Source organism: Penicillium mononematosum (genome assembly GCF_028829835.1).
Source record: "Penicillium mononematosum strain IBT 11891 chromosome Unknown utg000002l:1.0-8112719.0:1.0-8118358.0, whole genome shotgun sequence".
In the NCBI taxonomy this organism is placed as follows: domain Eukaryota; kingdom Fungi; phylum Ascomycota; class Eurotiomycetes; order Eurotiales; family Aspergillaceae; genus Penicillium; species Penicillium mononematosum.
In genome coordinates this window covers 7085418-7106042 of record NW_026643272.1, presented here as the reverse complement: position 1 = coordinate 7106042, position 20625 = coordinate 7085418, and the positions used below count along the sequence as shown (strand labels likewise).

General features: G+C 47.4%; 13 protein-coding genes across 13 annotated transcripts; 10 read left to right on the top strand and 3 right to left on the bottom strand.

Moving 5' to 3' along the window:
* Nucleotides 1–469: 469 nt before the first annotated feature.
* On the top strand, nucleotides 470–1309 carry N7519_004484 (uncharacterized protein; the record flags this gene model as incomplete). Its single annotated transcript, XM_057291260.1, has 1 exon — nucleotides 470–1309. The coding sequence occupies one exon, from the start codon at nucleotides 470–472 to the stop codon at nucleotides 1307–1309; it is 840 nt and encodes a 279-aa protein (XP_057152462.1).
* Nucleotides 1310–1769: 460 nt separating this feature from the next.
* N7519_004483 (uncharacterized protein) lies at nucleotides 1770–3263 on the top strand (the record flags this gene model as incomplete). Its single annotated transcript, XM_057291259.1, has 3 exons — nucleotides 1770–1868; nucleotides 1918–2179; nucleotides 2236–3263. The coding sequence occupies 3 exons, from the start codon at nucleotides 1770–1772 to the stop codon at nucleotides 3261–3263; spliced, it is 1389 nt and encodes a 462-aa protein (XP_057152461.1).
* A 2-nt stretch (nucleotides 3264–3265) lies between these two features.
* Nucleotides 3266–3445, top strand: N7519_004482 (uncharacterized protein; the record flags this gene model as incomplete). Its single annotated transcript, XM_057291258.1, has 1 exon — nucleotides 3266–3445. One exon carries the CDS (start codon nucleotides 3266–3268, stop codon nucleotides 3443–3445), a length of 180 nt encoding a protein of 59 aa, XP_057152460.1.
* A 1034-nt stretch (nucleotides 3446–4479) lies between these two features.
* On the top strand, nucleotides 4480–5989 carry mpkA (mitogen-activated serine/threonine-protein kinase SLT2; the record flags this gene model as incomplete). Its single annotated transcript, XM_057291257.1, has 5 exons — nucleotides 4480–4592; nucleotides 4675–4807; nucleotides 4862–4928; nucleotides 4981–5295; nucleotides 5349–5989. 5 exons carry the CDS (start codon nucleotides 4480–4482, stop codon nucleotides 5987–5989), a joined length of 1269 nt encoding a protein of 422 aa, XP_057152459.1.
* A 1308-nt stretch (nucleotides 5990–7297) lies between these two features.
* Nucleotides 7298–7755, top strand: N7519_004480 (uncharacterized protein; the record flags this gene model as incomplete). The annotated part of the gene is made up of 2 exons (XM_057291256.1): nucleotides 7298–7590; nucleotides 7641–7755. The coding sequence occupies 2 exons, from the start codon at nucleotides 7298–7300 to the stop codon at nucleotides 7753–7755; spliced, it is 408 nt and encodes a 135-aa protein (XP_057152458.1).
* Nucleotides 7756–8129: 374 nt separating this feature from the next.
* Nucleotides 8130–10367, top strand: N7519_004479 (ankyrin; the record flags this gene model as incomplete). Its single annotated transcript, XM_057291255.1, has 1 exon — nucleotides 8130–10367. The coding sequence occupies one exon, from the start codon at nucleotides 8130–8132 to the stop codon at nucleotides 10365–10367; it is 2238 nt and encodes a 745-aa protein (XP_057152457.1).
* A 727-nt stretch (nucleotides 10368–11094) lies between these two features.
* Nucleotides 11095–11822, bottom strand: N7519_004478 (uncharacterized protein; the record flags this gene model as incomplete). The annotated part of the gene is made up of 2 exons (XM_057291254.1): nucleotides 11095–11757; nucleotides 11808–11822. The coding sequence occupies 2 exons, from the start codon at nucleotides 11820–11822 to the stop codon at nucleotides 11095–11097; spliced, it is 678 nt and encodes a 225-aa protein (XP_057152456.1).
* A 1204-nt stretch (nucleotides 11823–13026) lies between these two features.
* On the top strand, nucleotides 13027–13439 carry N7519_004477 (uncharacterized protein; the record flags this gene model as incomplete). The annotated part of the gene is made up of 3 exons (XM_057291253.1): nucleotides 13027–13039; nucleotides 13091–13119; nucleotides 13173–13439. The coding sequence occupies 3 exons, from the start codon at nucleotides 13027–13029 to the stop codon at nucleotides 13437–13439; spliced, it is 309 nt and encodes a 102-aa protein (XP_057152455.1).
* Nucleotides 13440–13509: 70 nt separating this feature from the next.
* On the bottom strand, nucleotides 13510–14613 carry N7519_004476 (putative multicopper oxidase; the record flags this gene model as incomplete). The annotated part of the gene is made up of 1 exon (XM_057291252.1): nucleotides 13510–14613. One exon carries the CDS (start codon nucleotides 14611–14613, stop codon nucleotides 13510–13512), a length of 1104 nt encoding a protein of 367 aa, XP_057152454.1.
* Nucleotides 14614–15785: 1172 nt separating this feature from the next.
* Nucleotides 15786–15968, top strand: N7519_004475 (uncharacterized protein; the record flags this gene model as incomplete). The annotated part of the gene is made up of 1 exon (XM_057291251.1): nucleotides 15786–15968. One exon carries the CDS (start codon nucleotides 15786–15788, stop codon nucleotides 15966–15968), a length of 183 nt encoding a protein of 60 aa, XP_057152453.1.
* A 208-nt stretch (nucleotides 15969–16176) lies between these two features.
* On the bottom strand, nucleotides 16177–18360 carry N7519_004474 (uncharacterized protein; the record flags this gene model as incomplete). The annotated part of the gene is made up of 7 exons (XM_057291250.1): nucleotides 16177–16546; nucleotides 16621–16900; nucleotides 17046–17305; nucleotides 17363–17575; nucleotides 17640–18074; nucleotides 18142–18220; nucleotides 18282–18360. Coding segments are annotated over 7 exons (1716 nt in total), but the record flags the coding sequence as incomplete, so codon positions are not given.
* N7519_004473 (uncharacterized protein) lies at nucleotides 18354–18533 on the top strand (the record flags this gene model as incomplete). The annotated part of the gene is made up of 1 exon (XM_057291249.1): nucleotides 18354–18533. The coding sequence occupies one exon, from the start codon at nucleotides 18354–18356 to the stop codon at nucleotides 18531–18533; it is 180 nt and encodes a 59-aa protein (XP_057152451.1).
* Nucleotides 18534–18854: 321 nt separating this feature from the next.
* On the top strand, nucleotides 18855–19849 carry N7519_004472 (RTA1 domain-containing protein; the record flags this gene model as incomplete). The annotated part of the gene is made up of 3 exons (XM_057291248.1): nucleotides 18855–19114; nucleotides 19174–19553; nucleotides 19614–19849. The coding sequence occupies 3 exons, from the start codon at nucleotides 18855–18857 to the stop codon at nucleotides 19847–19849; spliced, it is 876 nt and encodes a 291-aa protein (XP_057152450.1).
* Nucleotides 19850–20625: the final 776 nt, after the last annotated feature.

Below are 20625 nucleotides of genomic sequence, written 5' to 3'. Positions count from 1 at the left end.
TATCGTCTATTGAGATTGCACTCGGTTCTTAGTGAGATCTTCTGTTCAGATATCACTCAGTTCTCAGTGAGATGCTATTCTTAGGAGAAAGGTAATGGATAAAACACTTAGAAGCGTTATCCCTGATGAAAATGATCAGATATTGATAGATATTGATGAATCCTTGATGGTTTAAGGGTGAAAATAGGCCTCATAACTTGTTGAGGCTACGGAAGCTGAGCTACTGGAGAAAGAGGAAGAAGAATGTGCTGCATCAAATATAGTAGAGGAAAGGTCTTTTATAGAAGCCCCGAAAGGCAAATAAGCAAGTAAGAAAGCACTCAGTCTGCTGGCAAACACAGGAATTCATGGAGGATGGGATGGCCCAGCAAATCCATTCGTTCTACGCCTCATAGGCGTCATCCTGCTGCTCGTCCTTCAAGGTCTCGACACATTGATACCCTCTAACCATTTTCATCAACATATCGATATGAAGAAAAAACAGTTCCCATGCCCTCGTGCAGAAGAGCTAGGTTGTAAAAGCAAATTTGCATCCGCAAAGAATGCACAAATCCATGCCGACACCGTACACAACCGAGTGCAGTGGCCCTGTCCTTTGGCAGAAGAGACGGGCTGCACTTCGGTATTTACTACTAAAGGCAGTGCCAAAACACACGCAAAGACCCATGCTGATAAGCGGGAAAAGGTTCCCTGCCCACGCGCAGAGGAGTTTGGATGCACCAAGACCTTCTCAAGGAAAGCCGATGCAAAAGAGCATGCTGAGAGCGTCCACGACAAAACCACATGGCCGTGTCCACACGCAGAAAAGTTCAATTGCGACGGGTCGTTTCCCTCGGCACGACTTGCGAGGAGACATGGTAGGAAGGCGCACAATGACAACCCAGTCGAGTGGCCCTGCCCACTCGCACAAGAGTTCCATTGCGAGCAGACATTTTCCCAAAAACATCACGCAACTAGTCATGCTGAGAAAGTGCACAAAACCCCGGCCAAATTGCCCTGCCCTCTGGCTGAAGAAAAGGGGTGTAATTCGGAATTTCCTAGCCAACAGGCAGCCAGTGCGCACTCAGTGAACGTTCATGGAAATGACGACCCCAGCAGCCCCCAGGGAGCGTCAGAAGGATTTCCATGTCCGTACGCAGAGGAACTACGTTGCAAGAGGTTTTTTGGCTCAAAATCACACGCAAAAAAGCATGCTGAGAGCGTACACGAGCAACTAGGATGGCCCTGTCCTAGCGGAAGAGAAGAACTGTACCTTGGTGTTCTCAACCAAAGGCAATGCCACAGCACACGCGAAGACTCATACCAATAAGCGAACCCGCAAAGTCTTTCCTTGCCCATACGCACAGGAGAAGAAATGTTCTATAATGTTCAATTCCTCAGCCACTGCGAGAAGACATGCTAGGAGGCAACATGATGAAGTCCCAGACAACAACGAGACATTTATTGTGGCCTGGCCGACGACATCGCCACGTATTGCTCTCAGGGACGTGGATGGTCAAATCATACCTGGGTGGGACAAGCTCCCCAAGCCGTCCTTTCTAGACGGCAGGTGGGCTTGTCCAGACCCAGGTTGTGACGCAACGTTCGCGACCAATGGTGGGGCAAAGGGTCACTACCTAGGCAGCCACATGAATGCTTGCTGGCCCTGTAGGCATGCAGAGGCCCTAGGATGTAGTCGAGTGTTCAGGTCTCTGTCCAGCGCCCACGAACACGTATATGAGCATTTTCAGTACGGGTGGATATGTCAGAAGGACCGATGTCTTGCCCACATGCAGGGTAAGAAGATGCCACGAGGCAGCCACTCGCAACATCACAGAAGGCATGTTCGACGAGGACACTTTCAAAGGGGGGAATGCAAACCTCTAAAGGTACGTAAGAATGAAAGAACAAATGAGCATCACCTGATGGGAACAATAGGTCTTGATTGCGGTTTCCGATGGGAATGTCGAAGCCGAGGACAACCACACCGAAGTTCAGAACTCTGAGGACGAAGAAGACGGAGATGGAGGAGATTGGGAGAGTTCATCCCAGGACGACCACGATGACGACCACGATGACCACGATGACCACGACGAAGTTGACAATCCCGATACGGAACCTGACGACAACAGACCATCCACTGAGCTGGCAGCTACGTGGCTGGATGGTCTCCCGAGGAACCAAGACAGTCTCATAAAAGGTAGGACATATAAGATATTACTGCCTTATGTCCCATTGCTAATTCCCGTAATTTAGCTGTCCGGCCCGAAACCCTGGCGCACCTTGGGCTTAACTGCCCAGGGCCGGGCCGGGTCCTTGATGGCCAAGTGTTGGGTACGCAGGTGTGCCCACATAGCACCATAATCTCATACGAGACAGGTGTTCTTTACAGACACCAGAGAGGGATTGTCGGGCTGAAATTCCGATGCGCACCATGCAATGGGCAGTTTAAGTTCAGCGAGTTCCTGAGAACTCATTGTCTGGAAGCAATTGCTGGCCAGAAAGTCTGCGCGCACAAGAGCTGCATCCACGCACTGTGGGAGGGTTCAAAACTCTGCCACAAACATTTTCTGGCCTGGAAGCTAGAGCCTCCCAGCGAAGAAATGAAGGATAAGCTTCGGGTTTTATTCAAGAGAACGACTTTCGAGCCGTGGTCCCCGCAGACTACACTGATGACCAGAATCCTCGGAATCATAGAGTCCAACGGTGAGGCAAATGTCCCAGTTTCCCAGATCGTGAGCATCGATCTGGAAACAAAGATGTATTCCCAGGAGGTACTCCAGATCGGCCTCGCTGATCTAAAAGGGGGGAAAGTACTTGATTGTCTCACGAGATATAGCAAAGGAGTCATTGCGCCTTCCTCGTCGAATCTCTCCAAAAACGCAATCCGGTGGCAAAAGCAGAATGAGAAGAAAGTCAAAGGCTACCGTACGCATCATGGGGCCCTTGATGCAAAGAGCGTCGTTGCAAAACTCCGACAAAATGGCATCAGCAAAGATACCATTTTCTTGGCTTGGGCAACGTGGCCCTTCGACCTGTCCTATTTGAGAGGCTGGCTGCGACAAGAGGGTTTTGAGGATGTTCTCCCCGGTGATGAGAACGTCTGTTTGCTCATCCCTGAATTCCGCGCCAATATCAACGGGGTGCTTGGGAGGGAATGCTTCCAAGGCAGGTCGTTTCCTCTTCCCTGCCTGTGGTGTTTCCGCTGTTCTGTGGACCTAGTACACACGGGCTATTGGGAAGAAACCACCACGCACTCTATGACGCTCAGCAATTATCCCTAATGATGAGGTTGTTCCTCCACCTTCGTAAACACCCTGACGAGCGGACTCCCTGGCAGAACTCCGAATTTATGAGGCTGGGCTCGCTGAAGAGACAATTGCCGATAGAAGAGTCATTGGGTCTGATGAGCCTAGCCAAAAAGGCCAGGCATCGCTATGATGAGGATGGGGATGCGGATCAATAAAATGCCAAGGGGGTCGTGAGATTGTCATTTCCCTTTTTTCTTTCTTTCTTTTTTTTTTTCGCATAAATCTGTCCAGCAATTACACCCGTTCTTTTTGAATCCTGGCCCTGGAAGCTTTAGAATGATAGTTTGGAAGTTGTAGTGAGAATCTGATTCCAAGACATCCTGGCGATTGGTCGCTTAAATGGTCTCATGGTGGCCCTGGATGAGCGGCCAAGTTGAAGTCACCGCGGTTGGAGAACATGCTGAGGCCCGTGGTCACGTGGCCAATGAGACATATTACCATACATAGTTACATGGGAGGATTAACGAGTTACATACGAATATCATCCATCTAAGACATTCCCATGCTTTCTATGGAGTATTCCCTATAATCCCTACAACATATACGTACGGAGTACTCCGTAGACTATTGAAGTAATAGTTGCCTAGGTGGAGTATACTAGTGACAGACATCACCATATACATTAGTTACATAGTAAGTACCTAGGTAGTTGGCGCTGATAGAAATCCCATGGACATCAGCCCATTAAAACAGCCAACAGGTTTCAACCCCTGTGGTTTTAACTCTTTGTGTCTCTTTTTTTCCTCAGGTTTCGAGTTTCTTAAGATGTATATGTCGTATCTTGGTATTTTCTTTGATTCTTTTGCTGTTAAACTCTATATGCTCTTTGTATATTCTATATTCCTTTAAAACTAAGTAAAACCCTCACAAAATTGAACAGTTTGCTTAAATTAGAACATTTTCTTTCACTAGAATGACTCGATGTCCTTCATTTCCTTCATTTACGATTTTTCCTTGTCCTAACACTTTTCGTTACAAGCGTGGCGGATCACCCGCGGGGACTGCGGGGCTCTTGAATCCCATCACACTCCTCGACTTTCCCCTTTCCCTTCTCGGTCTCTGTCTCTGTTCTCTGTTCTCTCTTTTTTCTATTTTATCCCCTTCTCTCTCTCTTCTCTAAAGGACTCTCGTTTTCCCTCCACTTTTGCCTTTCCTGCAGTTCCAAAAGTTCCAAGTCGAACTCGCGACCATGGCTGATTTACAAGGTCGCAAGGTCTTCAAGGTTTTCAACCAGGACTTTATCGTGAGCGAGCAATACAATGTGACAAAGGAGCTGGGCCAGGGAGCCTACGGTATCGTGTGGTAGGTATTCCAGACGTCGAGCGTGGAAGGCACTGGACACTGAATCCTGGACACTGGAGATACACGTGCTGATAGTACCAAGTGCCGCAACCAACATCCAGACCGGCGAGGGCGTCGCCGTCAAGAAGGTCACCAATGTCTTCAGTAAGAAGATCCTGGCCAAGCGGGCTTTGCGAGAGATCAAGCTGCTCCAGCATTTCCGTGGCCATCGCAATGTAGGCCGCAGCTCATCCTTATCAATACCTGTACCCGCTAACTCAGCCCTCCAGATCACATGCCTGTACGATATGGACATTCCCCGACCGGACAACTTTAACGAAACATATCTCTATGAGGGTAGGTGGCCTACTGCTTTGCGTCGGATAGGGCTGGACTGATAATCATGCAGAATTGATGGAATGTGATCTGGCTGCTATCATCCGCTCCGGCCAGCCTTTGACCGATGCCCACTTCCAATCCTTCATCTACCAGATCCTCTGTGGTCTCAAGTACATCCACTCGGCCAACGTCCTGCACCGTGATCTCAAACCCGGTAACCTGCTCGTCAATGCGGACTGCGAGCTCAAGATCTGCGATTTCGGCCTGGCTCGTGGTTTCTCAATCGACCCGGAGGAGAACGCGGGATATATGACCGAATACGTCGCGACGAGATGGTACCGTGCACCGGAGATCATGTTGAGCTTCCAGAGCTATACCAAAGCGAGTACGTAACACCGTCATAACCTACCATTGAATCCCCGTTAACCCCACATGTAGTTGACGTCTGGTCCGTGGGCTGTATCCTCGCCGAGCTCCTCGGTGGCCGACCCTTCTTCAAGGGCCGCGACTATGTCGACCAGCTGAATCAGATCCTGCACTATCTGGGTACACCAAACGAAGAGACCCTGGCGCGCATTGGATCGCCCCGCGCCCAGGAATATGTGCGCAATCTTCCCTTCATGCCGAAGGTGGCCTTCAAGCAGCTGTTCCCTCAAGCCAACCCCGATGCGTTGGACCTGTTGGACCGTATGCTGGCGTTCGATCCGTCGTCTCGTATCTCCGTCGAGGAGGCCCTCGAGCACCCCTACCTGCACATCTGGCACGACGCCTCGGACGAGCCAAACTGCCCCACGACCTTCGACTTCCACTTCGAGGTCGTCGACGAAGTGCCCGAGATGCGCAAGATGATCCTTGACGAGGTCATCCGCTTCCGGGCTACCGTCCGCCAGCAATCGCAGGCCCACGCCGCCCAGCAGCAGCAGATCGCTCAGCAGACTAACATCCCCATCCCGGATAACCACCAGGGTCCTTGGAAGACCGAGGATCCTAGACCTCAGGAGGCTACCGCTGGCGGTGGTTACAACCCTAATGACTTGGAATCCTCGCTGCAGCGCGGCATGGACGTGCATCACCGTTGATACCTCTTTTCTGCTTTCTGCCTTTTTCTCGTCTTGTTGGTTCGGCGTGTTGAATCCGATCGTGCTTTCTATCGCGCCTTGCATGTTGATCTAATTTAGCCAAGAGATACCTTCAGAGAAACAAAAAAAGACTGGGATGATTTACATGGGGTTTTCTTTTCACCTTTCAATTTCCATTATAACTGCAATCTCGAACTCGACTTTCTCCTCTCCGTTTGTGGTTCTGTGACCTGCGTCCTTGCCCGATTTATAGCTTGGATTCTGCCTGCGTTTCCTATTTCCTTTGGTGTGACCTTCGTGTCCATATCTGAATCCTTTGACTACTTCCAAGGTAAGGCGATATGATTGTGGTTCCTGGTTGGATATGATACTTGGGTCTCTATGACATTATGTGAATTGCATCTCCTTCAAGTAGGTTCGTCATTAGATAGATTTTCAATCAAATTTCCCCTTCATCAGGTGTCTGTCAATGAGGATCCATCTAAACTCAAATACATTAGCTTTCTACCTCCTACTCTTGATTTCCATGAGGAAATGGCCGTATATCACTGCGATGTGCGAGCTACGCAATAACCTGAACCTCTTAACTAATTTACCAACCCTCAGCCAGTTCCAGTTCTTATGAATGAGAAACTTGAAGAGCCTCCACAGCTACGATTCCATGCATTCTAGCGACAGGCGGCATGCACTCGGGTTGAGGACTTTGCGGCTAGAACCCTTGCCGAATCTAAGCGGCAGTAGCAACCATGCTAAATGCTGACGATCTGCTCGCATGTTTGAGAGGATGGTGGCACGGTCTCTACCTACGACAGTCTCATCGTAGTGATAAAGAAGACCAAGTAATGTAGGATCAGATCGACTAGCGACCATGAATGCTTGGATCGATTTATATTTATCTTCTATTAGTATAGCTTAAACTTTATGTAACCTTCTATTTTGACATGAAGTGAGGGTCAATCAACTATATACGTAGATATCATCATCTCTCACTTTCCTTTTGAATTAAATCGATTCTCACGTATAACTAGATCTTGTTACTTATATACCTCACCTATGAGGCTACTGTTATATATCAGTAAAAGTATTATGTTCTGACCAAGTTTCTAATTGTGTTTCGAATCAGTGAAGCATTGGCTGGGCACCATCAGTCTTTCTCTTTGCCTTTGAAGGTGACACTCGCAAATCTCTGTCATCGTAATTGAATTCCCCCAGCAATTAATATTGCACTTTCGTCGTCATGGTCCCGAAACCAGCGATCCAGCGCAGGCCGTCTGCGCCCAGCGACCGTCAGGGCCTTTGCCCGATAAAATGGATGCCTATGCCAGTCACCTGAGACACCATGAACAGGCACGCCCAATGGACATTGGGACACCCGGAAACACGCGAAGGACTCTCCTACCATACCACGATCACATTGAACGCGATAATGCCGGCCACTTTCTCACACCGCCGTCCGACGCCCGCCTGTCCGATGCTCTTGTGTTCCTCGTCATCGCCACAGGTGTCCCAGTTCGCCAACGTCGCGTCCGTTGGCCAGTTGATTTCACTTCAGACGGAGACATCAAGCCAAACAGATGGCCAATGGGAGATCCGGTGGTCATGTGGGCCTCACAACCGCGGTCAACTAGCTGACCACAGACATCAATGCCAGCGACAACGCCTTCCGAAACTTCCTGCGGGGTTACTTCTCTATCGCCACGACAGGCTTGCCTGCGCGGGAACCATCACTCTCAGGAAGCTCAGCATATAGCACACCGGACGACTGAATGCCCGTTGTATACAAAGCTATCCACGTGCCGATCCACGTGCCTGATGCACACCAAACATATAGGCGGGCACTTTCTGCCTGAGGGTGAGGGTATAAACAGAATAGATATTTCGCCCTTCAGTGATGCCTTTTCAGGCCACTTCCCCCAGGGCCATGTGACATGGATTGCTGTCTATGTCTCCTTCCTCTCTCTCTGCTTCTTTCTCTGCTTCTTTCCCTCTCTCCTCCCCAGACTTCGTTAGCTTGTCCACGTAGATCGTCTTGACTGCGCTTCTTGTTTTCGTTCGCTGACAAAAAGTCCTTGCCTTTCCCCCTGGTCAGAGCTTCGGAGGTGCCCTCGAGAATTAAACCGGCAACCTCTTCATCTACAATATGACACCCAAAAATTTGTTATGGTTGCCCACTGAAATCCTGGAGATGATTACGCTACATTTAGAGTACGCTTATGAGGTCAAATCCCTCTCGCAAACATGCCAACGACTCTATATCATCGCCGATACATGTCTATACAAGTATTATGCGAAAGAATGTCCTCCGCATGTACTTGATCGCATCGTGATGGACGACAACATGGACGCACTCTACAAGCTCTTGGACAACGGACTCAATTTCCATCAATACTTTCGCATTACTGATCGCTCAACCCCCATCATCTTCACTGTCGATAAGGATCTTGCAAGAATTGCCAAGCTGCTTGTTACCTACAGCGGGGTGCGTTTGCAATATGCCCCATCAATCTTCGATCCGGCCCACAGGGTATATGGCCGGGGCCGTGACTTCGAAAAGGCTCTCTGCCGCGCCGCGTACAAAGGCAGCCTCGGTGTCCTGAAAGTACTTGCATCATCTCCGGTAGTGACCGGGTGGTACAAGGCCATTGCTCTGCGGTACGCGGTCAAACAAAGCCATTTAGCCATGGCTAAGTACTTGATCGAGGAGGCGGAGGTCAATGTCAACCAACAAGTTCCTCCGCCAAGTTTCTTTGAATCGTACCTCGCAGAATCCGCAAACCAGGAAAGTTTGGAAATGGTGAAACTCCTCGTGAACGCCGGTGCTGACCTTAAGTGCCCCAGCTTCCAGCGCATGGAACAGTCCCCTCTTTGCATCGCTGCGTTCAGAAATCATGGAGCAATAGTACAGTATTTGATTGAAATGGGCATGTGTTTCCCTCGTGTGAAGCTCTCTGATATCCTGGGTTTGGAAAAACTTTTCGTCCTGCCAGGCTACACGATCTCGAATGTGGTAAAGGTGGTAGACATACGGGCAATCATGTCTGGCCCCGAATACCAAACCTGCGGGGGCTACGCTAGAAGTTGTTTCTACAGGCTGATTGCAGCTTGGAATGATTTGCCTTTCTACCAAGAATGTTGGGAAATGCGGGATTCATCCGATTGGGAGCATTTAACAAGCGATTTTGAAGTCGCTATACGTCACGAGGATTTGACTCTTGCGCGATACATAATCGACGAAATGGTCAAGTCGGAAGAGATAGGTTGGCGCGAATGGTCAACAGTCCTCTCTTACACATTATCCTACGCCAGTGTCCCCGCCTTTGAAATGTTGCTGGAGCGCGCGTCGCTTGATCGAGTCAAATGCAGAAAAGGCTGGAAGGACATGCTTGCCAAAGCCAGGGACTATCCTAAGCACATGGAGGTCCTTCTGCATCGCGGCTATCTCGACAAAACCAAAGATATATGCATACTCAAGGACATGCTTTGCAGCGCATTCAAAGTTGGCAATCTTGCATTTGTTTGGAGTCTAATAGAACACGGCGAACTGGGTCTCTTCGACACACTCAATTGCCCGGATCTCGGATACCACCAGCAAACTGTGTTGCAAATCGCAGCGTTTCTCAGTCCCTTAGAAACCTTCCAACAATTCCTCGGTACCCGAAATCTGACTCTGGACCCAAATAATCCCACACACTGCGCTGCACTGGTAAGCGCAGCTGTGGGGACGAATATCGATGTCGTCGGGTACTTTCTGAAGAAAGGGTTCGAAATCAATGCCTTGTACGCATCGCCCACCTCAAAAGAAGATAATGTGCGGGAGGCTTTGACGATCCAGGTTGCCACAGCGTGGGGTAAGGTCGATGGTCATTTCGGCGAAAGCATTCTTGAGGCTGTTACAGCAGTGATGGTGTTTTTGCTTGACCGCGGGGCTCAGATAGACGCAACGAATTCGCAAGGGCAAACGGCTTTATCCATCGCATTAGAGCATGAGAACTCCAAGCTTGCTCGTATGCTGCTCAGCAGAGGCGCAGATCCCCTGATCGCACTCGAATCACGCGATACGCTCAGCGCATTGGAAGAACTAATCCAGATATTCCTGGAGAAGGAGCACAATCTGAGCTATCTCGATATGCTGCGGGCTTCTCTAGAGACTATGGCTGCTAGGGGTTATCCAAGTGATGATTTCCTTCGCCTTATGCCGAGTATTGAGGGCACGCTTTCTCGCCCGAGGGTAATCCCACGGCCTGAAGATGCTCCGGATTCGGAGGGCCCCATAACGCTGCCGTACTACGAGGACAAGGAGTATGTGCGTTGGTCCCACTTCTATTTGATCAGGGAGTTGAGAAAACAATATTGGCGGGTCACATATCCAGCGAATTAAGTTTCGACAAGATCTGTCGTGGACTTCAGCAAATTTCTAGTCCGGACACGAGCAGAGCACCCGAAGGGCTCTTAGATTAAGCACAAACAGCCTATGAGGGCCACCTGGGACAAATACAGATACAACTGAACGAAGAGCCGGAAGACTGACTGGGAAGCTCGGGAAGAACTGCATGCAGGATGGATTGCCACGCTTGAAGGGATCATCAAGTCCCGCAAAGTAGGATAGCAAATCCCTGCATAGGAAGCTTCATCCGGCCTAAAGATTCTGATTGGTTGATTGACTGAGGATGGTATGGATGCTAAATTTCGCACAAGGCGAAGACGAAGACGACAGCTCTGATTGGTCCCGCCTCACTACTTAGAAACTCAATGGACTAGCACGTTCAATAGTCATGGCGCACTCCCTCCTGCGCTAGTTGGGGGTGGCCTTGGGACAGTAACTTAAAGGCCCTTCCTACAACGGTGAAGTGAGTAGTAGTAGTAATGGATTCGACGGAAGTGTAGCCTTTGAGGATAGTTTGCATGCTTTCATTACGTGGTAGACTTATTGGCGTAGGAGGTTTGGACGAAAAACACCCGAGATATGGATGACCTAGGATACAGCTTTGAGCTTGTATGCAGTGTTTTCCATCAAACACTGAAAACTATTCAATACCGCTCCCTATGTCAACTTGCGACGCTTCCTTTTTATTCACAGTACTCGTTCTCTGTAGCCCAATCGATTCCTATCCGCCCTCTCCGTCCTCGGCACCAGGCTGATAACAAGCACCTGCGGGCGATAGTGGACGGTTTGGGTTTTGCCTATCTTTGAATCTGCTGATCAGATCCGGCGCGCTACGCGAGTTGATATTAACAAGCCAAGGCTCCAGAGGGCGAGGAAACTCGACTTGCTCAAGATCCACAATCATAATCTTGCTTTGTTCGGGATTGATACCAGCGCAAAACAGGAAATTATCGAGCTTTGCGTCCCAGTATACTGCTTCGTGGTCGTCGAAGGCGGTTAGTGCACTCTCAAGGTGCTTCTCCAGGGCTTCGGGCTGGACGCCGACGTTTTCTTTAGCGAGATCATGTAGGGTGATCCCATTAACCTCCGAAATCACAAGCGCATCATGGCCATTGAAAGAGCCTTGGCCGAAGAAGATTGGAATAATCGTTCCTTGGAGGCTGACCAACTTCTCGTAGGCTTGTATCTCTTGTTGAAATTCGCCCTCCCAGCCTTTCTTTTGCTGCTTGACTATAACTGTCGATGTTGATGCTGTAACTGTCGGTTCTGATGGAAGATTGTAGCGTAACGGAGGGGAGAGTGTCAACCGAAACACCGTGCGCCCAAGAACTAACCGCTCGGCTATTGTCACATTGATAGGAGGCCGATCGTTTAGATAGAGCATCTAGTACTACGTCAGCTCATCCGATTTGGAAGAAATCGGTTGATGATTACCTCGCAGAGTTCCATATTTCGAAGTAGCGAGAGACAACTGAAATGGAAAGCGTGTGAAATGGCCAAAAAACAACGATTTCAAGGGAGCTTTAAGTGTCTAATTATGTTGGTCGATATATCGCATCACGCCCGGGCCTCTAGGGGTACATATTACGGCAGTGTATAGCCGCCACTGCGCCATATCGTATTTTGCTAGCAGAACATTTCATTAAACTAGTATACGTGTATTTTATCAACCATAGAAATTGATAGAAATTGACATAGAAATTGAGGTATTGTAGAGGTTGACATATCAAAGGTTATATACAGGAAAGTTCCCTTTTATAAATTAAGCCTTCTTAGCCCTTTTCTACCATCTACTAAATGAACTGTCAGCCGGAATTACACTTTCCCCGTCCCTTCATTCATGTATTTACGCTGTGCAGACAGTGGCCACCTTAGGCATCACTTGTTAGCCTTAGGAAGTCACTTGTTGAGCTTAGCACTGCTTTATAAGCCCCTAACATATTAAATAGTCGAGCACCTAGCTACTCTCTATCATACACACTCATTTCATTATTTAAATCTACCACTAGCTAGAGTTGTAGTGTTAGTTCATATCAATTCGTATCATCCACCCTCGGTATCACCGTTTAACATGAAATAAGGAGGGAGATAAGATACTTAGTTATAACAACTAGATATCTAGAGAGACTACCTAAGGAGACTACTAAAAAGACCACTAAGAAGATATATAAAAAGACTACCTAAGAAGACCACTAAGAAGACTATAGCCGTAGAAGCGGCCAATTGTTTTTATTATACGAATTGGGATATTGTAGACCTTATAGAAGTTGATATTGTAGGAATTACTAGACCCCAATTCGTAGGTAATAGTAAACCGGCGGTGGTTATACACCGGAATTTAGGCACGACATTGACTTTCCCTTTCCGTTTTAGTTGCAAACTGAGCAAACTTGAGTATTACATCATTAAATCTTTCTAAGGTTAGGCTTAAATAGTTGGATCTGTACCATGGAAACATGTGGAAGAATATCACATGATAGTGCTAACGGCAGAAATGTTCGAACTTGTTTGACATGTTAGTCTGAACGCGTCATTATAATGTAAAGCATTGTTAGATACCTACCTAGGTAGATCGATCGCATATAGTCATCAAAGGCAGAAACCAACGTTGTCTCCGTCCGAAATCATCGTATCCTACATATTATGCTTCACCATGTCAAAACAGAGTAAGTACTCACAATAACTGTCTTACTATAGCTCTACTAAACAACAACTAGGTTATAGTTTCGCTTATGGTCCTCTTAAAGTATCCTCATTCTTTCCTTAACTGATGGTACATATATACTGATTTCTTCATAGATTAAGGGCGAACTTGACCCTATGTCAACTACGATTTCAGCTAAATATTCCATTTTCGAGGATTCCTATGGAGACAGGATTATTGGAGAGAAGTCTACCTCGCTCCTTGATAGTGAGCCATTCGTTTATTCGGGGGAGGAAGGGACATTCACATCCACCTTGGGTTTGCAGGGAACAGCAATTATGGCCCATGTTGAAGGGGATATCTATGATACAACCCTAGCTATTATTGAGAAAATTGGTGATGTTGAACTTGAACCATTTTGATAATATCACATAATACAAATGTCTTGTTACGGCTCGAATATATACAACACATTGCACCCTAGTTTCGCCACTAAGGATGTAACTTGCAGCCGACGCAAGGAGCGGGCGGCTCCTCACTATGGTATATATCAGGTCTCGGCTCCCCTGTCACATTCAAATATCCCACACCACCTTTTTCAAGGCGAAATATGGCATGGTCTACGAGTGTATATGTCCCGGGAACCAGCATCTTCATATCAACGACCGTTGAACCACCTGGAGGAACACTAACAGTCTGAACAAACTGTCCAGGAGGGCTAACAACATCCCCATCACGGTACACCTTCTCAAAGGTACTCCCAATAACATGAAATGAACTCGTAAGGTTTGGCCCTGCGTTTCCGAAGAATATTCGAACTTTCTCGCCCACAGAAGCTTTAAGGGGCTTATCTCTCGTTAGCGCAGCCTCATGTCCGTTGAAGACAACAACGCTTGGCTCCTCCCGGAGCGCATTTGGATACGAGAACTCCACTGTTGATGATGGTTTCCCGTTATCCTCAATTTCCGGAGGTTCATGATAGAACTCGCTCTGCATCACATAGTACTCGCGATCCACTGGAGGGAGGTCTCCCGTGGCTGGTTCCACATACATGAGACCATACATCCCGTTGGCAATATGCACTGGCACAGGTGCTGCGGCACAATGGTACAAATAAAGACCTGGGTAATGGAGCCAAAATCTTGCTGTCTTGGTCTGGCCTTCTTCTGCTGTTGTCAGCGCAGAACCCCCTCCTGGCCCTATAAACGCGTGGCAGTCGATATTGTGCGGATTGCCGGCTTTGTCGCGGTTCGTCAACGATAACTCCACAACATCCCCGACCCGAGCTCGGATAAATGGGCCAGGGACAATGCCGTTAAAATTCCACTGTTCGTACTTGTGTTGGCTGGTGAGTTGTTTTGTCTTGGTGCTAGTTGTCAACGGCACTTGGAGGAGAACGGGGTGATTCCGAGTTATCGGTGGAGGTACACTTGGTGCTGACGTGAGGACAGCTTCCTCTATTGGGAGCTTAGAACCGTCCATTAATTCTTCCCCGGGGGCAATGCAAGCCTGCGAATGTGACTGCGCTGTTTCATTCCCCCGAGGCACCACGGTTGCATCTGGCCCGCTTGTTTCTTCACCCGTGGTTGTGTCCATCCGGAGTGAACCCTGGTGTTGAAAGTATATTATCGCACTGAATGCAATTGATGCAGATAGAGCAAGAGAGTATCTCCACGGGATGCGATCAGCACGGAACTCTGCGTGAGTTTTGGGGTCGGTCGAAATAAGCCTAGCCTGCGTGACCGCGGCTTGCGAAAGTAGTGGCGATGGAGGTGCACGCAAAGGCCGGGGGAAAGCTCTTCTAATTTTTGGAGCGAGATATTGTCTGGCTCCTGCCACCAGAATTGAGGGGCTCGATATTGTACGTGAATAATTCATTTTTGCATGATTCACTGCCGCAGAGGACGAATTTTTACTTCAGTTAGGTATAAGAAAAAAAGATAGTAAGGGGCACACGATCTAGGTTTCTCAATCAAAAAATGGATATTCATTAGTTCTTAGGTTCTATACGTGCGCGAGAACGCCCTAGACTACCTAATGTAATCCGTCATTATTACAAAGACGTGAAATACGACCAAAAGAACCTCCTGTGATGATTCACTCATTTATGGTTACAACCTCTTATAGGATATAATTATCCGCGGAGATGGATGGAGAAGCTCTATTTTGAAATCCTGGGGTTAGCTACCTAGAGAAGATGAATGACGTCTACTTTACCAGTGGCACCTCCAAAATATTAGGCCAAAGCTTTGTACCTTGATATACCGCCCTCCAATTTCTGCCGTTCTGCCAGTCTAAGACTCCTGATATAGCTAGCGTGTAGGCACGTGATTCAGCACTAACGGTTAGCAGTCAAAGGTATGTACCTAAGGAGACTACTAAAAAAGACCACTAAAAAAACATTTAAAAGACTACCGGAGAAGACTACCTGAAAAGACTACCCGAGAAACCATTAAGAAGACTACGGCCCCGGGCTGGATAAGCGGCTGACTATATATTCCTATGGCAGTATGTTTAAAAGGGAGGCGGTATTCACGACACTATATAACGGGCAGGCGGTATATAGGGGCGGTAATCTGTAAGGTACAAAGGTTTAGCCCAATATTTCGGAGGTCCCACTGTGCAGCCAAAAACGGGCCCTTTTGCCAATAGGCGTTCCAGGGTTCGGAGTAATCGGCGCTAACCTTGGAACAAATATAGAACCATACAACCTTTGGCATATACCTAGGTACATAACTACATATACACCGGATTTTAGGCCGCGCGACATGGCTGACATCCTTGATCGTACCTTGACGGGCGATTCATCGATTCAGAATCCAGTAGCTATTAATTCTTCTGTCGATCCTATCGACTCCTTAGCAGAAGCACAACTTCAAGCTGAGGCTAACGCTATCTTGTACAACATTCCAACGGTATTCAACATCAACAAATCCTCATCATATGCTTGACATATACTAACATTAAAGGCACTTTGTATACCGCCAAATTAGCTGCCCACCATTTCATCCGGCAAAATGGCACGCAAAGCTCCTGTTGAGCTTGGATTATTTCTGTAAGCAGCAACAAAATTGGCCCAAAATGATGCCACCGCGGGACCAAGCTCTTGGTCCCTTTTTTTGGTGTTGTGCTTTCGCAAAGTACCGATATGTTTTGTTCTCATGGCAGTGGCATGTCATATCCAGGCTGCAATGTGGGATACAGCATATCCGGAAACCCCATATGCCCATTGAGTATGTCATCCGTGCTTATGTTCCAAAGGAAGTCCGGCCATAAGGCAGTACCATCTACCTGTGCCACTTGTGTGGCGTTATAATTTTCACCCATCGGGGGAACATCTTGCGAGGTTGCGCTATTGGCCAAAGTAGACGGCCCGAGGCCGCCATCGGATAATCCTGTAGGTATTTGGGTCGTATCTTCAGAAGGCACCAGGTGATACTTTTGCTCGAACCATTCAAGGATATGCCACAGCCATGCCTCGTAGAAGTATTTAGAGTGTTGTTTCCCATCTACAGTCACTCTGTCCTTGCTGAGCAATTGGATTCGTTGTAAAACAGTCCGCAAAATGTGTGGCATATTCAAAGCCGAGCATAGGGCACGAACATGTGGACTGCGTGGGCGTATTTTGCCCCCGTGACGGCCAGTTTGCAGCCTAGAACCAAGTTAAAGCCAGTTTGCAGCCATTGGGTATGACTGATCAGCCGATCAGTATTCGGAGCAAATGTGAAAAAGTAATCAAAGAATTTCTTTGCTTCGGTCATGCCGCGGTTGAGAAATTCAACCTGGAATGGTGATAGGTCTAACGGTTGGTGGCCACTTTCGAGATGTGGTGGGAGCCCTGGATCTGTGTGGGAGCGAGGCGCAAACGAAGCCGAATAGTTGGCTGTTTCATGTTTATGAAATAAGCAAGCCTGGCATAGAAACAATTGTAGAGTGTGTAGTTGAAATTGTAGGAGGGCTAAATTGTGGACGGTGAGTTAGCAATAATTTCAGCCTAATCAATCAAACCGACAAGCGGTGTCACTTACAATTGTCCGAAGGCTTTGCCAGCAAGGTCGTTCTGTATTCGTTGATTTCGGTTTGGAATGCATGCATATCAACCTCTCGCACTAAATTCGCCGTAGTGACCACAGCATCATCGATCCGTTCAAAGATTTGTTGTAATTTTACTAATTGTACCAAGCAGTGATCACTGGCAATCTCAGCATTGGATAGCAATTCAAGTGCATGCTTTTCAACATATGACAGCCGAGCCATCATGCGATCCTTTTGCAATATTGTCGAGCGACTGCACACACCCATACTTAGTCAGTAATATGAGGGGGATATGGGCATTTTTACTGACCATGAGGTTAGCACGTAACATCCAATCAAAGCTCGTCTTCTCTCGTTCACCGAATGTCTACTACTGTTTTCATCTGAGGAAACCTTGCTCATAGCGGTTCGTGAATAGTATGAATGAGTTTCCGACAACCGATCAAGCCGCAAATCACCGACGACACTCCAAGCAAGATGCAGGTAGCTGGAGAATCTTTCATGCTGGGGCTGATGCTGCGACCTGGGATATTGAGGCTTTGAGTCAGTAGTGCCATCTTCAATAAACCACTTTGGATTAGACTCACCATGCCAAAGCCACAAGAAGTCCCAGCAATACGTCCATAGATGGATTATGGGCGAAGATCATCTGATCAGCAACTGCTGTTTGGTATGTCTCTTCCAATATCTGCTGAGCGGCTGCATTTTTATATGATGAGACCTTGAGGATAGCCAGCAAGAGAAGCGGTTTCTCCACTCGCAGCTGCGCAAGCGTCACTTCCGGTGCGATAAAGACAAATGGAAAATATGGCATCAAGGTTTCCCGAAAAGATTCAAGAAGTGTGACGGCATCATCAAATTTCACAATCCCGCGATCAATAACATCTCGGGGTTTATCTGGGATGGAATGAGGTTCCGGGTCAGACAGGGCCAAAGGAACATCAGCGTGGTGTTTAGTGTGCTGATCATTAACGACTCGCGCTAAAAGCTGATCCACTTTGGCTTCGAGAGCCTCGACTCGTCTGATTTTTTAAGCTTCCGTCAGCTTATATTCACTGTCACGAACCAAATGGAATTTGGGAGCCTTACGTCCCCTTCTTAGCGGGGTTGTAACGAGGTCGAGCGGGCCGAAAATAGCACTCTTTGTCAAGGCGGCGACATCTAAGCCCTTATATTAGCATATGGTTATAGCTGAGTATAAAAAATGATGATCGAGTTCCACTACTTACCGATCACAGATAGAAGAATCCGAAGTTCGGATACATCGGATTTTGCCATGAGCACAATTTTGACACGTTTTGATGTGTCCTGACGTAGATGTCATTGTCCAAATTGAGTATAGTCAATCTGTTCTGGTGAAAGGTACATCAGGACAAGAAAGTGGGCGAGTTGAAGAGGATAAGGACAAGGATAAGGACAAGGACAAGGACACGGACACGGACAAGGACACGGTCGAAGTGCAAAAGTCTTGGCATCAGTGACCCGCCAGGCAACGGCTTAACTCGTACTAACTAGGGATCAACTATATCGTATCAATCTTTATGGCGTTGATTTATTGGTTTGACTATAATTTCGAAGGATCTCGGAGTGAGATTACCTCAAGTTGAAGTTTTAAAAATACCCACATAGCCACGATATGATCATTGATTATGGGTAGGCAGCGTCAAACACCTTTGGGTCTGCACATAAATAGTGACGAATCTATCATGGATTTGCGTTGATATCAATTCAACAACAGCACTCATTCTCTTCAAAGTTCATTCGGCCTACTAAACTTTCCAAATCCTTTACTGAACGTGATCATGTCCAATCCGGATGATTGCACCTTGCAGACATGTCCATTAAGTGCTGCTTACATCCAGTATCGGCCTGACATGGCTGGAAACATCTTTTATCTCGCTCTTTTCGCCATCATACTCATTGGACAGATCGGTACGGGTATCGTGTTTCGACCTTGGAGTTTCATGGTGCCAATGGTCGCGGGCCTTATACTGGAGATCATAGGATATATGGGCCGAATTCTCTTATATAACAACCCATTTAGCTTCGATGCTTTCTTGATGTGGGTTACCGAGCCTACCACATAATTGATTGTACGCTGACCGAGGCGTTATCCATTAGGTATCTGATATGTCTCACCATTGCCCCAGCCTTCTTCACAGCTGGAATCTATCTATGCCTCGGTCGTATCATTACAGTGTACGGCGAAGAGTTCTCACGCTTAAAACCAAGAACCTATACCTACTTGTTCGTGACTTGCGATTTGATTTCCCTGATCTTGCAAGCGGCAGGTGGAGCCATCACCTCAATCGCCGATGAACAGTCACTTCACGATACTGGTGTCAACATCATGATCGCTGGACTGGTCTTTCAAGTTGCATCACTAGTAGTGTTCTCTGTTCTAGCGATTGAGTACGGAGTCCGGGTTTTACGAGGAAGACGCCTGCATTCCCCTACTCAGAAACGGCCGGCAAGCTGGATGAGGAGATCGTTTTTGCTTGGTATGTAAATCACCTCGACCTTTTCTATAGACGTTCCACTGACTCGAGTTTCAATATCAGGTCTAACCACTGCCGTTTTAACTATATTGATTCGATCTTCATTCCGAGTGGCCGAGCTCCAGGGTGGATTCGACAGTAAATTGGCCAACGACGAAATAGCCTTGATGATCCTCGAAGGCGCTATGGTTGCAATTGCGTGCATTTGCTTGACCGGTCTACATCCCGCTTTGCTTGTGGGTAAGAATTGGGGGATGTCTAAAGCAATTGCACGAGACTTGGAAATGGAGGATTTATGAACCTGTTAGGGTTAGCGGTTTTAAGCCGTTAAGGAGAAGCATGATGCGCACGAAAATGCTTTTTGGATATTATTTGAGATTATGGAAGAGCTATGTTAATGCTCTGTATGGCAGTGACTGATGGGATTAGATTAGGATTCTTTGACTTATGGATAACTATATGGTGCAATTATGGTGCAATTATGGTGCAATTATTGCTTTCAAGACAGGCAGTCTTCTCACAGGATTCCTAGATCAGCCCAAAACTGAATATCGCCGTAAGGTAACATCAATCATGGAACAAAGGCATGTTTCTCATTCCACACTGACATGAAATCGCGGGACTCGATCATTCCCGATTATCTCTCAATAGGCACAATAGGCATAAAGAACATCACCCGCACTAGGCAGAGTACCCTTACTGATCTTCTTATTTGTATCTTGCAGCCACCACCTCAAAGCCCAAGCACTCCCAATAGTTGCAATTCCAAAAGCCGTGTTCGCCGACATTCTAGTCAAGTAACGAGGCCTATCACTTTTTGGGTAGAGGTAGGCTGTATAAATATACGTTAGCCACAACGTTAATAAAGCTAATAGAAGCGGCTTTCTTCTCTAGAGTTTAGCCTAGTATAGTAGGGACCTCACCCAAAATGACCGAATTGATAGCGTATGTACCACTAGTAAAGAGGAAACAAGCTATATACCTTACGCCCTTTGTAGGATATGATAAATCCTATAACGGCGACACCTATAGCTAATATAATATACTATATCCGCTTATTATACCGACTAGAGAT